Consider the following 16,827-nt stretch of genomic DNA (forward strand, 5'->3'; position numbering starts at 1 on the left):
AAATGCTGTTGCAGTCTTTGGATACCATCCTGCCCTGAGTTACATCTATGAACTTCTAAGAAATTCTGATCTAGTACACTAAATGTAAATTCTTAGTTTGTGACTAGATATACCGTTATATTTTTCGGGATGAGTCATATAGTTGATTCAGTGTATGCTGTTTGTTGAATGGCCTGGGCAAGCTGAAGACTTTATGTGTGACTAAGTTTTGATGTTTGACATTGTGGATAATTCCAACATTCTTTTGTGAATGCTGCTTTAAGAATAAAATGTGACAGTTATGATGGCAATTATGATAATGATGAAAGAAAAACAATGGTGAGGTAAATCCTTTACTTCTCAATGAAATCAGTAACTTATTTAGTACTTATACAGGTTAATGAATTGCATGCATTTGCAAGTCAGCAAGCATGAATTTAAGAATGTAAAGGAGAATATCCTATTGTTTGGACCCTGCGATTTGAACATAATTGTTTTTTTCTCTGAATTATTTAATATTCTATTACCATGCTGATAGAAGCAATGTTTATTATTGTTAGGTATGGTTTATCAATGATATTATGGCATATTTTGTTACTAAACCTTTACTGACTAGTATAGATGCAACATTTTGATGAGAGTTATTGGATTTACACAATAGCAAAGTGAGAATTGAAAAGACTATTGTATTGTGCTATTTCTTATAACTTTTTAGAATGTTAATGTTGGAGCTCAGTAGAAGAGTATAGTAGAAGCAGAGTCTTGCTCAACGTATTGATCTATATTGTTATTCCTAAACAATTTGATTGCTAAAAGCTGTTAGTTTCATTTAATAAAAAACTAGAAAAAAAATGTGAAATCTTCACGATACAAAACTGTGAATGTGCTTCTATACTGTTAGCTGTTCCCTATCATTTTTTTCTACCTTTTTTTTTTACTCTAATAGGAGTAACTACGCATACAGACACCAAGTTTTCAATAAAAATCCATTTTTGAGATTGAGTTGTTTTTTGTTGGTTTTGTTTTTGTTTTCCAAAATGTATCCATAGAACAAATGCTGAGGTTTTCATTTGATTTAATGAATGCTTTCTTCAGGCTTTATTTCCACTAACTTCCAGCAGTGTTCTACAAACCAAGAATATTCACAATTGTTATGATATTTCTGCCCCGTGTTACTCAGTATTTTTCGTAAATGTATCTGTAAATGAAAATGAGAAAGTTTTTCAGTGATAGCTAAATATTCAGGTTGGTAGATCATTCTAGGGTCACCTGTTTTAAGGGTAATTTACTCCTTTTAAACATTTTTGGTTTCAATTTGTGTACATTTGTTATTTTTGGTGAGAAACTACATTTATAATATTCTACTACCACAATATGGCATTATTCCTTTAGAAATTTGCATTTTACCTCAGAAAGAAAGGCTGCGCTCCTACTTAATTTTATGTTTTCTTAAGATTAATCTATCTGAATTATAAAGAAACATATTGTAATACTGTTAGAGAAAACTTCTGTAACTGATGAAGTTGACATTTTAATTCCAGCAGAACATAAATCGTTGTCATGAGATAAAATGTATATAAACACTGTAAGGCAATTAATGTGACAAAGACCCTTTGTTAACAATGACAGATGTGAGCATACAGAAAGCTATTAGATTTCAGATAAATCTAGTGTCTTACTCAGATGTATTTCTTTAGAGGTTTAAGGAACTGAAATTCTAATATTTCCAAGTTTTGACTGTGTGATATGTAGGTTTATAAACTGCTGGCTGTACTATTTCAGTACACCTTGGGTTTCTGCTGGCTCAAGTGAAACTTATATAGTGACTTTTAAAATGGTAATTATTTATGGAACCTTACAATATAGACAGATTCACTGTCTTGGAACACTTGATCTTATGATAATTTTTTTTTTTCCCTATGAAATCCACCTTTTCTCTTTAGTTGATGCAGACACACAGTATATACAAATCTGTTAATATTGCTGCCTGGGATAGGAGCAAGGTTCAGACAACTTGTGCTGAAAATATTAAGCTTCTTTGAGGGCTTTTGACCTGAATTGACTTTTGGACATGATTAAAGGGTTCAAGAGTGTGGTAGTGATAGAAAGGAAGGCATGAAGAAAATGATACATCCTAATTTAAGATGACCACTTTTCCTTGTTGAAAGATTTATCCTATTCAGATGTATCACTGTAAAATATAGAGCTTTGATCTTGCAATTATTTTCTTTTACAGGTCGTACATATGGGATGGGTACATGAGAGACTTGAAGGAACTGATTCATCTCAGCTCTACAAATTCAAGTTTCTGGCACTGAAGGGTTCATCATTCTACATTTTCAGTACTCCACCGGTAAAAATATATATGTGTATACATATAGTATTTTTTGCTACAGTTCCATCGTAAATGGAAACCTGTTTGTTATATCTGGGTTTACTTTTCCTTACCAAGGGAATTTGTCAGCTGAAATTTCACAAGAAGTTAAAGCTGTAAATGCCACTTAGTTTTAATAAGCTTTAGATATTTAACCTCTTTTAAGGTCTTCTGAAAATGATACCACATCTGGATAGCTCAAAGAATTCCCAGTAGGAAATGTGCTGGTTTTACTTTTTAAAGGTTTTAAGTTCCAGCTAGTTACAGCTAACATTTTTAATTAAACTTTTTTTTTGTTTTCATGGATGTAATGAGTTGCTAGTAATTCTTCTCTTAAAGAGAAGGTACGTCTTGAAATACACCATCCATACTAATGGTAGATGTATGTGGATTTTGTATACAGGCAAGGGATTGACCTCTTACTTTTCACATGTGCTTTTTTAATCTTCTCCTTCCAGAGAGCCATTGCTTTAAACAAATCAAAAGAACAATGTGTGAAATTAGAATGCAATTTCAATTAAATAGCTTTGTTATATTATTGCTTGGAAGGTGGTCAGTTTCCCAATTTCTTCAGCTGATCCAATGAAAATCTCATCCTGTACTTGTGTGCTATCTAATTTACCTTACCTAAGTATGTACTCTTCTAACCTTATTTTGGTACTTGGGCTGAAGCTATCAGTAACGTTTTCTCTTGATTGAAGTTCTACACCCAGAGATTTCTATTAACCTCAATCTTCTTTTTCTTTTTAATGGCCAAGTAATAGTACTCTTTTTAAAATGCAAAAGCACATCTTGGGAAAAGTTGTGGGGTTTTTTTTCTTTATTTCTTTATTATTTGTCCATATGTTAAATCAATGAAATAATTTTCATTTGATTTCTACAATCCAATTAAAATGCAAAAACAACACAAAACATTAAACAAATATGAAATGAAAAAAATGAAAAGAGAGGTTTTTGTCTTTAAAAAACACATATTGCTTGGATACTGGCTGAGCATGGATCTACTCGTGGAGAAGTGGAGCGTGATAGCTTTTTTGTTGTTGTTTTTACGCTTGTATTTTTCCTCTTTGCATCATTTACTGAACTGTCTTTACCTATGAGCTTTCTTGGTTTTGCTTTACCTAATCCTTCCCCTTTCCTGGGTGCAGGTGGGGGTTAGTGAGTGGTAAGGTGGATGGATACTTAGATGGGGTCAATCCATTACAGTGTGGTGGGATGGACCCTGGCTGGAGGGACCCTGCCCTGTCAGACCCCGTGTTGAATTCCCACAGTCCCCAAGAGGCTGCCAGCCAATACTGCACCCAGTCACCTGTTCTCTAACATGTCCCAGCTTTGTAACTGGAAACACAAATCCCCAAACAAAACCATGCAGAAAACTACTTCACTATTTTTAGAGATAATTACTGGTCCTGCTCTTGTCATTTCTTCTTCAGAGTTGTTTTTTTTTTTTTTATTATGGTGAATGAATGATTAAATATGGGATTGTTCTATCACAAAAATAAAATATTTTAGCTTGTCTGATTTTTAGAAGCTAAGACTTTCCTATTATGTTTTATTTCAGAGATGTTGCTCTGATTGTATTGCTATTTGTGTGCTGAATCAATGTAATGAGTCACTGTAGTGTATGCAGAGTAGATGATCTGCAAATCGTATGGTTATCTTTAGTTGTAATGCCCTTACTCATAACTTTGCAACTGGTTGTGAAAGGATCTGATATAATTTTTACTCTTTTTCTTTGTGTGTAGAGGATCGTGAGTGGAAATACAGCTGCTAATTTTCGTAAGAATGAGAAACATGGTTATCCATGCACAAAAATCAAGAAAAGTGTAGACCAAATGTTGATTTTATAATATGAAAGAATCTATGAAAAGTAATATTCTATTTATAAGCTATTTCAACAGTATCTCAGATGGTTCTTCTAAAAATATGGAAGCTTCATAATAAAAATAAATATCAAGAAAATTTTGCTTACAAGAAAATATTTTTATGCAACCCTAAAGGGATCATCTAACTGTATTTTAAAAACTTGCAGACTTAATTTACAGATTGCTATATTTGAAATATGACACACTTCTGAAAACTGCACATATGAAAAAGTACCATGACACAAAAAGAAATTATTCTTTTGGAAGTGCTAATATACAAGCAGTATTTTAATGCGTTCTAAAAACATCTGATAAATTTCTGCCAATTTTCAGATCTTCAAAAGGTTCTGAATTTATATCCTAGAAGAAATTGAGGCATCATTCAAAACTGTCACTTAAAATAAACTTTTTTTATGTGATTAAAAATATACAGAATACTGAAATGATTTGTTCTTATTGAATATGTAATATATGTATGGGAAGACTGAACGGATTGATTTTTTATGTCTTATGGTTCAATATTGTGTTTAAAATTCAAGTCTTAAAATAGCCATACCTTTGGAATTGTGTTGCCCTTAATTACAAAACTGTCTTTTTCGCTGTGATTAAATAGCACTGAAATTAGACAACTGTACAGTCAATGAATATCTCGCTTATAGTTTTCAGAAAAAGAATAAACGCAACAGTAGCATGACAGTAACAGGGAAAAGAGTTATTAAACTAATGTACTGTATTTTATCTGTGTTTTGTCTTTGAAAAACATTGCAGAGAATCATTCATGATTTAGCTCAGAAGCATCATTTTGTATGTGAGAGAGAATTGCCATGTGATTTCCGAATACTTGTAAATGCACACTGTATATAATGCCAGTGTGAAATAACAGGAAACAGGTGGCAGTGAGTTGTGGGGCATAGACTCGACTATGGATATGTCTGGTTAACTTTCTCTTGTTTTTTTCTCCTCTTCATTGCTAGGATCTGACTGCTATTTGGTGTATGTTTTGTAGCATCTAGTTTTAGTTGGCTTAGACATCTTTAGGCATCTTACACTGCTATATCACAGTTCATCTCAAGACCATTTCTTGATGTATGAGTTTCTTAAAAATCTCTTTTTAATTTTTAAGAATTACATTTGGCTCATTTTTTTCCCATTGGTAAGGAGGGCAGTGAAATAAACTACTATGAACCTAGAAGTATTTCATCTTTTACCTCTACAGTTTTGGTACTTCTAAGTGGATTGGATGCTTTTGAAAAGTGATACTCTTTTAAATGCAGCCCATTATTTCCCATATGCATAGTACTATCCTTAGTGCTGGTGTATGAAGTAAGCAGGCAAATCTTTTGTAATTGGTTTCATTACAGAATTTTTTTGGGTAATAAGTGTTCTCCAGTTTGCTGTTCACTACCTGCCTGTGGAATATGCACTTAACTTTTTTTTCTTTATCCTATTTTAAATTGTAATTGTTTTTTAAGAAAAATAATAATAATTTATATACACACCTAAAACTAAGCATATTTGGAATATTTTCTGAGGTCACTTGGTCAAAGTAATTAAAACTAGAAGATTTGAGTAGCTTAGTGTAGTTTCTTAAATGCATTGTGGTGCTTGTTTTGAAAATGTGAGACGCTTACAAGAAACTCACACTAAAAAGTAATTAATTGAATACTTAACATTTTAGTATCTGTGTTTATTATGTTATTGTTTATTGTGTTTATTTCAGTCTCTCATGGACAGAAAATTTTAAGTTCAGATTCCTATTTTTTATATCCTATTTCATTTTTATTTCCTTTCTGGTCCTCTGAGTGATTCTTTCTAGATTTTCTAGTTGACAAGAATTATATAATCATTTGTGATCATGTGCAGCCATTAACAACATTTTAAACTTAAGCATACTGCAATGGTTCAAAAGTGGAAACTATAGTAATGCCAGCTGTCTCTTTGGGTTCCAGTATCCCTTTGTGTTGTTTCCATTCCTTAAGGTTCCTCAGTATGTCACTTACCTTCTACTGGTGACCTTGCACACCATGCTACTCAGACCGTTTCACTTGGCTTTAGGTATGATGGTCTTTCTCTGATGTACACAGTAAAAGAAAATCTTGGCTTATATAGATGCTTGTTGTGATCTATGATTACTAGCTATCTCTGCTGAAAATGTCTTTAAGAGGCTACAGAGAATCAAAAGATAAAAGAAATTCAAAGGTAATGAGGAGAAGACTGAAGTATTCAGAAAGAATTTTATAGCACAGCAGTGTCACCATTTCCCATGATTAGTAGCAGAAAAGAATTACAACATTTTAAAGTAATCTACAGGAGTCAAAACAAAAAATAGAAGCAAATGTAAGTCATATCTTACCTGTTTTTAGGTTATAGACCATGTCACTAATTTAAGTTTCATAAACAGCTGATCAAATAATGAACTAAACACCATTTTAGGCTGTAAACCTTCCTTTGTAAGAAGCATGAAGATCCCCTGTGAGGGTAAACAATAATAGGCCAAAGCTTGTAGTGTTTATCATAGAATCATAGAATGGCTTGGTTTGGAAGAGACCTCAAACATCACCCCCATGTTGTGGACAGGATTGCCAACCACAAATTGGGCACTAGATCAGCTTGCCCATGGCCCCATCCAATCTGGCCTTTAATTATTTTATTTTACTTAATGATTTTATTTTCAAATTAACTGTCAAGCTAAAAATATTTTCCCATGGTAAGGATCAAGAAAAGGTGTACAGTATTTGCTCTAAATGAACATATTTATAAGTATAATGTTTTTTCAATTAGCTATGCAATTCCTCAATTCCAATTGTTTCTAGTCTTTTGTGATTGCTTATTCTTAGCAAAAAATCAAAAAGCAAAACTGAAATAAAATACTGAATGGACCTTATTTGAAGGAAAAGATTAATGGAAAAATAAAAATTAATAATGTATGACTAAAAAATCCTACAACTTATGAAGCGATGAGATGACAAGTATAATATCTAAAATTGCTTTAAATTAATTTTCTAAAACAACTACCTTTAGATTTAAATCTGACAAATTTCCTTTAGGTGTTATTGAGTACTTTGAAAGTTACCATTAAGTAATGGCTTGAGATTTAATTTGAAATGAGAAATTGCTTGTAATATAACAGAATGAGAAAGTATGTAGCATACTTTTGCATATTTTACTGCATGCATTGTATTCAAGTGATACTTCTCACTTGATTACTAAAATATAAAAAGTTTCACATTGAGAGCCCTAAAGTATGAGTCCCTTTATATCCTGAAAATAAGTGGTGGCAGAACTTTCTTTTCTAGAGCTCTTCAGTTCCTTTTGCATTGCGATTCATCTCATCTAAATCCAATCATCTAGAAGTTGAAGATCTACTATAAATCTATTTTAAACTTCTTCTTTCAATGACTGAAGATAAAAAGAATTTCCGAGGTCTGTTCATCAACATTATGGAAAGGGGCTACAAGGGCTGGAAGAAATCACTGTTTTTGTTTTCTTTTTTCCCAATAGACAGAAAATAAATTTATAAGAATTGGATTTTTAACTTTGTTAAGATTTGATTAACAATCAAGTTAGATATTACTGATGTCTAAATTTAGGTGAGATACTTGCAATCTTCAGAATTCAAGTAAATTCTGAAACACTGCTTTGAAACAAATACAAAAGAGAACTAATAGTAATGTTCATTAGTTTCAATTAATGTGAATAAGAAAGCATAAACATATAAGATTAGACAGAAACTAGCACCAGGTTCACCTTACTCCTCCAACAGCTCTTGGTGAAATATAGTTTGACAACCAGTAGAAGTCAGAACAATTTTATTCGGTGTTGTTGTGATGTGGATTATCATCATTTTATTACCACTCTAGTTTTCTGAACTTTTGCAGTTTAGAGTCCATGAAGATGATGAAATCCAATGGAAATTAAAAATATAAATATAATCATGTTCCTATGAAACAACAGGAGCAAGATTTATGTGCTATAGCTGAAGTTCATGCTATTATATGTACTGAGAGAAATAATCAGGTAAAGGATTTCACCATCCTTTCCTGGTTAACTTCTACCCACAGAACCCAGATGATTTGTAGCCAAATTTTGTTATAGCTAATACTTTGAGAGAGTTGATCTGCTCTCTTCCTTTGGAAAGTGAGGCAGGGGAGACAAACTAAGCTGCGTCTTCCCTGGTATTTTAAGGCATCCAAGCTGTTATAACAGTCACCAAAACACTTACTTCCATGTGCTGATAGCATCAGACTTCATTTTACTCAAATTCTTTATAAATCTATACAGATAGTCCAGTTAATTCACCAAGAGATAGAATTTTGCTCTAAAATATGTAATCAAAACAATGTGTATTTCCCTGGTATTTTTCATACATAGGTTCTCTTTTCCTTGTGCTACGTAGGCTAGATAATGTTTTTAATAGAAAATAGATTAGCACAGTATGCCATGGTCTAGTCTTAAGGAAAAATCTTAAACTATCCTTCCAACTGTCAAATTTTAATAGCCTGTAACGAGAACAAGATAAGGTAACAAAACCAATAGAAAGCAAAATCCATTTAGTAGTATTCATTTTTATATGCACAGCTGACAAGCTTTTTAATTTCAAATATTGTAGACACATAAGCCTTTTCAGTTTTTAGTATAAATACTAAGATACTGGTGCCCTACTGTATGTCAACTCAAACCTGTATTTAGAAACACATCTTGGACTGTTGATGCTAAGGTTTTTATTAAATTGAGATATGCAGCTGAATACCTCTGTGTTTGAGAAGGTTCCATATGTTAGCATAGTGTAAAATAAATATTCTTATGTACCTCACCACAGAGATTACAAAGAGGTTTCCATCGTGTTGTAGTGATAATGGAAAAGAAATCTATCTAATTATATAATATCTTTTAATTATAGTAAGACTCATGTAGATTCTGTTTCTGGAAAAGAAACTGAATGCTATTTGACAGTCTTTTCTAAATGCTAGATATTAAATGTAGTTAACATTTGCTTATATTTAAAGCATCTAATAAAATAATAATTGGTGAAATCTCTATATTTTCTTCATCTTTAAATGATTTTAGAATGAAGAGGAATTTGTTCTTAATATTGTATTTTGATATTGTAGGTAAGCACACTAGACTGGGTACGAGCTGAAAAAATGTATAACCTCTGTGAGGTTCTATTTAAAATTCACAAGGTAGGTTTCCGAACAATTACAATTATATTGTATAGTAAAGAAAGCTTGCCTCTTCCTGTTGATGTTGAGCTCAGTTTAATCTCAATTAGGAGTAGCTAACATTCAAGTAGCTTATTTGTTGTAATAAAACCTTTTTGAAGTGACTGTTGCAGTACTTATATAAAAGTATAAAAGAGTATGGAAAATGGATCAAGTTCCTGAAGTTCTCCCTAATTGAAGAGTATTTTTTTCCATGTTAGAATCAGACATGAAATACTGATGAGACAGTCAGCTAATAATAATGAAACCAGATAATGTTATTTTCCTAGTTGCTTAGATTTTTTAAGTGAACGTAATGAAGAATGTTTTATACATGAAGGTGCTTTTATTTGAGTAATAAGAAGTATACAATTCTGCCATTCTTAGATCATTCATAATTTGATAACATGATAGTTGTTTTTACCTCAAAAGGGGCAAGGTGGTCCATTTGTGTACCATAAAATTCTTTATTTTTTCCATCAACTAGAGATAATGTCGTATTTTTCTGTTTAGCTTGTAACAAGGAAAGGTTTGGAGCAAACCTTATTGATCTGTTTAAATGATTGACTTATAAAAGATATTTTCTAAGTAGTTGCATCAGATAGGTTAATTTCATTCTCTACCAGCTAAGGAAAAACAGCTTTGCAGGCAAGATAGAGCTGGATGAAAGATATTCCTACGAAAGTAAAACCAAAAGCATTCTCAAGGAAGAAAAAAGAAAATCCTTTCTCATGAGATGTTTGGTATTTTTCAATGAAATAACAGGCTCTAGTTCTCACCAGCTGCTGTCCTTCCCTCTGATGTGTTCCTCCTTTGAGCATGTACTTATGTTGTGGAGAAGGAATGTTCCTGTGTTACCAGTACAGATCGTGGTTTAACGGTGCTGCCGAAGGAGAACTGCTTACTTAAGGGAGTACTTCTTGTGGATGCTTTTCTGGTGCTACACAGTTAATTGGGACAGTATACAGAAGGAAAGACCTGACAATAACATTCCTCCCTGTTCAGCACAAAGAGTGTTGTTACCTGTTGCATTAAATGACCAGATTGTTCGGAGAATGGGGTGACAGGGAGTTTCCATGTCCTGGCTGCTCAAACTGCTTGTCCCAAACTGACTTTCCACAGCAGTGTTATATTTCCTACATCAATTCTGAGGATTGTAATTTAAAAATGAATAAATTGAAAACACAATGAAGTTACAAACAACAGAGTGAGAAGCACACAGACAAAAAAAGAAAAAATGATAGCTCTCCAAATTGCACTGACATCTGCATTTTAGGGTGGTGTCAGCTCCGTTAACTAGCTGGTAAAAGAGCCTGATGTCAGATGCCAATTTTTCATCTGTAAGTGAAAGTTTGGCAGTTCCAGTCTGTCACTGTCTGCTTTTATACTGTTTCACTAGGCAGGAGGGGATGATTCCCTTCTCTGACAAAAGTGAGAGGAGGAAGGGTCTTTGGCCAGTGCTCTACCAAGAGCCTGACACTCCTGGAGTTCCAGACCAGAGCTAAGCTCCAGAGCACAGGCTGCTCAGCCAGGAGATCAACCCTGCTTTTGGAGATGTAGCATTAGATTAGTGTGACTATGACTGATTGTGAGCATGTGTGAACAGATCTTGACCATCACTGAGACAGCAGCAAAGAGCAGAGAATCTGTCCCTGATTATTGATTCTGTCTTCTTTAATTTTCTTAAAGTTTACATTTTCCAGATAAATAATTTGTCAACAATACTCATGCTTTTTGAAAAGGTTTTTCTCTGTTGTGGGTTTTGCTTTTGCTTTTTTCTCCTTGAAATCTTACTACTGATCTGGAAGTCACTCCTTTTTTAATATTCTGGTAATTTCAAGGATAGTCTATCCTTAAATCACATTCTGTGGTACTTTTTCATTAAGAAAAAGAAATGGGAAGTAAACTACCAAAGATTCAACTCTTTAATGTTCTTGACATTTTAATAAATTAATGCTTAATTGCTAGTCTTCATGAATGCATTAACTAAATTGCAAAAGCTCAAATTCATCACTTTAACCTCTTTTCTGTTGATTCTTTGATATAAATGACAATGAGGCAAACTGAGCAAATCCAAAAAGATGGAAAAAATCTTAAGAGATTAAGCGTTTGTACATTGTAGACTGAAAGGTGGAGTTTGTGTTGTAAACACTGCAGTTTGGGAGAGTGTTTTTAAGGATTTTCAGGAGCTGGTTAGAACTACTGCAAAGCCATGATGGAGAGTGCTTTTCTATTTTTAAGGGAAGGTGCGCTTGTTACTCAACTGTAAGCGTCTCACCTATGTTCATTAAGCAGTAAGAGTTGAAAATGGAAAATAAACGTCCAATATGGGAAAGGCATTTTATAACTAAAGTTTTGCTGTATTTAAGGATTATGTGTGTATACATACATATAAATACGTACTTTAATTCACATAGATATGCAAATATGTGTACTAAAATTCATGTACATGAACATTTAACGGTAACAACCAAGTGGCTGAAAAATGAGATCCCATTTATCTCTTGTACTTCCTCCTGAATTTGCCTCATACTCTGTAAAACTGTTAATGAAAAACTGTATTTTTCAGGTGCAGTAATATTAGATGTATTTTTAAAAGCAACCTGTCGTAAAAACATTTGATTTTCTTTTATTGCATAGTATTTCACACATCACATTTCTAAATACAAAAATATAAAATAAAAATACGTTAGTCTAACAGCCAGGATGAGAACTACTGAGTATTAAAGTAGTTGTAGGCTTAATACCTGTTACTCCATGGTACTAAAGATGAGATAACATGCAGTTATTTTATTCAGTTTCCTTTTTACCAGTGCAAAGGAGCATCAGAAAGTAGCTTTGAACTGCTTAAAGACTGTTCTCTGCTATGCCAGCTGTAGTGCCTTTTTTTGACAACGAAGTGTCATGTACCCTGGTAGAATTATTTATTGCCTCTGAGGTATCCCCTCAAATATCCATAAATTAGCAGATTAGGCAAGTAAATTGCAGAAGTTTAGATATGCCAGCTTACTGTTATTCAGTAATTCACCAACACAAACAAAATTTTCAGTTCCCATCTGAGTTATTTTGGTCCTGTTTATGAATATGAGAGCAGTACACAGGGAAGATTGTACTGCTGAAACATTTGTTTCCTCTACTTTTTATTACTAAAAGTGGATCTTCACTACTGTCCTGTGAAGTTGGTTGTGTGTGCATCTAGAACAGGAAGGATGCAAGACCCTGTTCTTTTAAACATTTGTCTTACATATACCAAAGTATTTTAGGCTACGTTTGGATGCTCAAATCCCAGTTTGCTTGTTTTTATGTACACGGAATTTTTCAGCTTCGGTAGGCTATGATATACTATTAGAACCCTTGGAAAAAATAAATTTGAAATCTAAAGAATCTTTGACTATGAGATTCTAGGACTTAGGTGCCAATACAGAGCTACATTCTGATCTTTTCAAAGCCAGCTATGTCCACTCCAGCATTACTGCTTTTACCTCACATCTGCTTGACCTGAGTCAGCTCTCCCAAACTTAATGTGGAGTGCTAGAGAAATAAAATTCTGATTGCAAGTGACTTTACAAGATGAGAAGTAAGATTCTATTTGTAAATTCCTTCATGATATTTCAATCTTTTCTGCTCCATGTCATCATAGAGAAGTGGAGACAGGAAAAGGCCCTGATAAATAGAAATTTAAAAACAAAACAAAACAGAAACAAACGATAATTTAGAAAATCAGTCATTGAAAGTATTCAACTGTAAAAGCTTTTAATTTAGTTTTGCTTTTCTCTATGCTAGTCACTTGAAATATTAGGGAAGTTTCTTGTGAGAATTTGTTTTCAGTTACAAAACCTTCTTTTACGAAGATATTTGTTATGATGAAAAACTAATGTGAAATTTCTCATCTTCTTCATCCTGAAGATAAAGGCAGGGCCTCATTTCACTTCCCTTGTAGTTGCAGAGCAGCACTGGAAGCTATTAGGGGCTATTTGAAAGCTCACATCAGCATTTCCTGAATGATCCCTTGTGTGCTTAGTAGAGTACTACATTCTTGGGTGCGTAGGAGATTGAAATCCAGTTAGAATGCAGTAGTTATACTCATCTGTGAGACTGACAGACAGCTCTTGAAGTCTATTCCAACAATTAAGAAATTTCCTTCCTTTTCACTGTAAACAGTATATTGTACAAACTCCTTTTGAATTGTGTATGTGTTGCTTAGATGAGTTTGACAGTAATTTTGAACTACAGAAGTAGCTTAGATTAAATGATACAACGTAAAGTGAATAAGAAGCAATGAGAGAGTTTGCAAATATTGCCTAATTGTCAGAATGTTTCTTCAAGATAATTATTAATATAATAATGTAACATATCCAAGTACCCACTGCTTACAAAAGACAATGTTGCTTTAACTGTTTTGCTAGAAGAAGAATCACATACTGAAACATGTCTTTCAGCTCTGGCTTGCTGATGATTGCTGGCTACAAGCAAACTTGTATTTTGGTATTCATCAGGACTTCGATTTTGAAGACCACAGGCCGTATTGTTTCAATGTTATGGTTGGACATGGCAAGAGTCATTATTTCAATGTAGAGCTGGGCAGCGAGTTGGCAGTTTGGGAGAAATCATTTCAAAGAGCAATTTTCTTGGAAGTTCAGAGAACTGGGGTAAGTAATTAATAATTTAAATCCTGGAGCCATTTTTTCAGTAAAATAAGTATGAAATATATTTAGATAATTTATATGTTCAGTAATTGCATGAGATAGATGTGCTCCATTAATGAGGATCTGAATACATTTTCATGCACAGAAGGGTTCTGAAAGCTTTTTCACAGCAATATTTATCTGCCCGTGCCCATGTAATAACAATCTGTGAGCATATAATGTTTGAAAATTAGAATTTTCAAGTGTATGAGTTGACCTTGATTACAAAAACTGGAAATTGATACATTTTACTACTGAAATAAATTTGTTTTGGACATTCTGAATATTACTTGAAACATTTTCTTCCATAAAGCTTATTTCCACTTGCCTGAAATAAATGCTACTTTGCTTTATAATTCTATTTTCAAAAAATCGATAGTTTGCTTTTATGTTGTTAATTGAAAATTAGGGCTGACTTCGTTAACGCTGGAAAAATTTGAAGAATCATAGCATCATAGAATCACAGAATTAGCTAGGTTGGAAAAGACCTACAAGATCACCTAGTCCAACCATCCACCTACCACCAATAACCCCACTAAACCGTGTCTCTCAACGCTATATCTAAACGTTTCTTGAACACCTCCAGGGACGGTGACTCCACCACCTCCCTGGGCAGCCCGTTCCAGCACAATCAGAGTAAAAGAGGAAAGTTAGTCACATTAATTCTTAAATTCTTCAAATGAAACTGTGGATTTTCACTTTCTACTGCCTAGTAGAATTCTGTAAAGCCAATTATTTTTTAGACCTGAGGGTGCACTCCTTTTCAGATAGTTTGATGTTTAACATTAATATAGCTGGTATAGCTGTATAAATGTGTGTCTATAAGCATGATGCTGACTATACTTCCATTAGAATGAGTGAGGTAGGATCAGCGAGATAAGAAAGTCACATCATAGAATTATAGAACGGCTTGCATTGGAAAGGACCTTAAAGGACATCTAATTCCTAACCCCCTGCCATGAGCAGGGTTGCCACCCACTAGATCAGGCTGCTCAGGGCCCTATCCAACCTGGCCTTGAACACTGCCAGGGATGGGGCATCAGCAGCTTCTCTGGGCAGCCTGTACCAGTGCCTCACCCCACCCTCTGAGTAAAGAATTTCCTTCTAATATGTAGCCAGTCCCATAGACTTGTACACATTCAGTCTTATGAGGCAGTCTCTAACTTTATCTGCTCTTGAGAGGGATTTTCTTCCTCTGAGCCCCACCTAGAAGTTCAGACATGTGAGAGGTGTGGGAAGCCTGACTGCCAGTGAAGACTGAGACAAATCGGCTTTTTCCATATCTGTTGAAGCCAGTTCTCCCTTCTGATTTCTCAGAGGGGTACACTCACCTTTGCCTGTCTCTTCTGACCAATATACCTACAGAATCCCTTGTTATTTTTCACATCCCTCGCCAAGTGCAGTTCCATCTATACCTTGGCTTTCCTGATCCCACCTCTGCATGTCCAGATGGCATCTCTGTATTCATCCCAGGCCACATATCCCTGTTTACTCTGCCTCTGTATTCCCTTCTTATCCTTCAATTTAGCCAGCAGGTCCTTGCTCAACCATTCTGATTTCCTGCCTCTTATGCTGGGGGATGGAGAGCTCTTGTGCTCTCAGAAGGGTTTCCTTAAAGAGCTACCAGAGCTGCTCCATTCCTATATCCCTAAGGAAAGTTTCCCGGTGGATCCCATCCAGTAATTCCTTAAATCATAATTCCTTAAGCTGGAAGTTCTTTCTCCTGAAGAGTCCTGACTCTGCTCTTTGCCAGGCTGTTGAGATCATGGCCTCAACCGCAGCATGGTCACTACGGCCCAGGAATGATTATGCTCATCCTAAAGTGCTTAGATCACTCCAACTACAACAGATACAAAGAGCTCAATAACACTACTTGATAGAGCAAATTCTCAGCTACAAAACACTGATGTTTTTAACATGGTCACCACCAGCAGCTATGCATTTTCACTAGCAATGAACAAGAACCTGCATGCCACACTTGTACAAGTCTTCACCAGCAGAGGTGACCCACTGTCAATATCACCACTGCTGAAACACACAGCCACCACCTCACTGTGCTCACATCCATTGTTTGCTCTCCAGAAACATTCAGTAAGAGTTGCTGAATGTGAAGTCTTTTCCTCGTGGGGGAATTCAATTTCGCACCTTTGCTTCTTACACACTTCCATGTGAGACTGCCCCTCTGCTGCTCTGCCATCTGTCACATGGCAACAAAATGAAACAGAATATTGATGGGAAAGTTCAATTTCTACTGAAATACCACCATCATCTGCCTCTGACATCATGGGGCAACTTAATAGAATAGGAGGCATTTCTTTTGGAGCAGCCCTCATAAACATTTTATTCTAAAGAAAGTATTTTGTGGTATGAGGACAGAGAAGATCTATTGATTTTGAGTTAAGCTGTAATCCAAAGCACCTCTGTACTATTACATAACTAATTTATTTGCTGAATATGGATTCAAGCAAATGAGACCCGTGGTTTAAGAAAATATGGATTAAGAGTATAGGCCTTCTCCAATCATAAACATATTTACATTATTTAGCACAAATGAAAGCTTGATTTGATATATGCTGACTGATAGGCACCCAGACAACCTAAAGATGTTTACACAAGAAAGAGCAGTTGATCCCAGCATTGCATTAGCACCGCATTCAAGAAACAGGACTCCTAGCACAGTTGTTGAATCAGCTTTTCTAAATTTCCAAGTCGCTGGGATCCTA

At 34.5% G+C, this 16,827-nt stretch overlaps 1 protein-coding gene across 1 annotated transcript in view; it reads left to right on the forward strand.

Annotated features, from left to right (window-relative positions):
• SNTG2 (syntrophin gamma 2) overlaps nucleotides 1-16,827 on the forward strand; it is a 232,263-nt gene that overhangs the window by 188,139 nt on the left and 27,297 nt on the right. The window contains exons 12-14 of the mRNA XM_021392018.1: nucleotides 2,216-2,332; nucleotides 9,330-9,401; nucleotides 13,859-14,068. Coding sequence (XP_021247693.1) covers nucleotides 2,216-2,332; nucleotides 9,330-9,401; nucleotides 13,859-14,068 — 399 coding nt within the window. The remainder of the gene's footprint in view (nucleotides 1-2,215; nucleotides 2,333-9,329; nucleotides 9,402-13,858; nucleotides 14,069-16,827) is intronic.

The sequence above is a fragment of the Numida meleagris genome, chromosome 3 (genome assembly GCF_002078875.1).
Source record: "Numida meleagris isolate 19003 breed g44 Domestic line chromosome 3, NumMel1.0, whole genome shotgun sequence".
NCBI lineage: Eukaryota > Metazoa > Chordata > Aves > Galliformes > Numididae > Numida > Numida meleagris.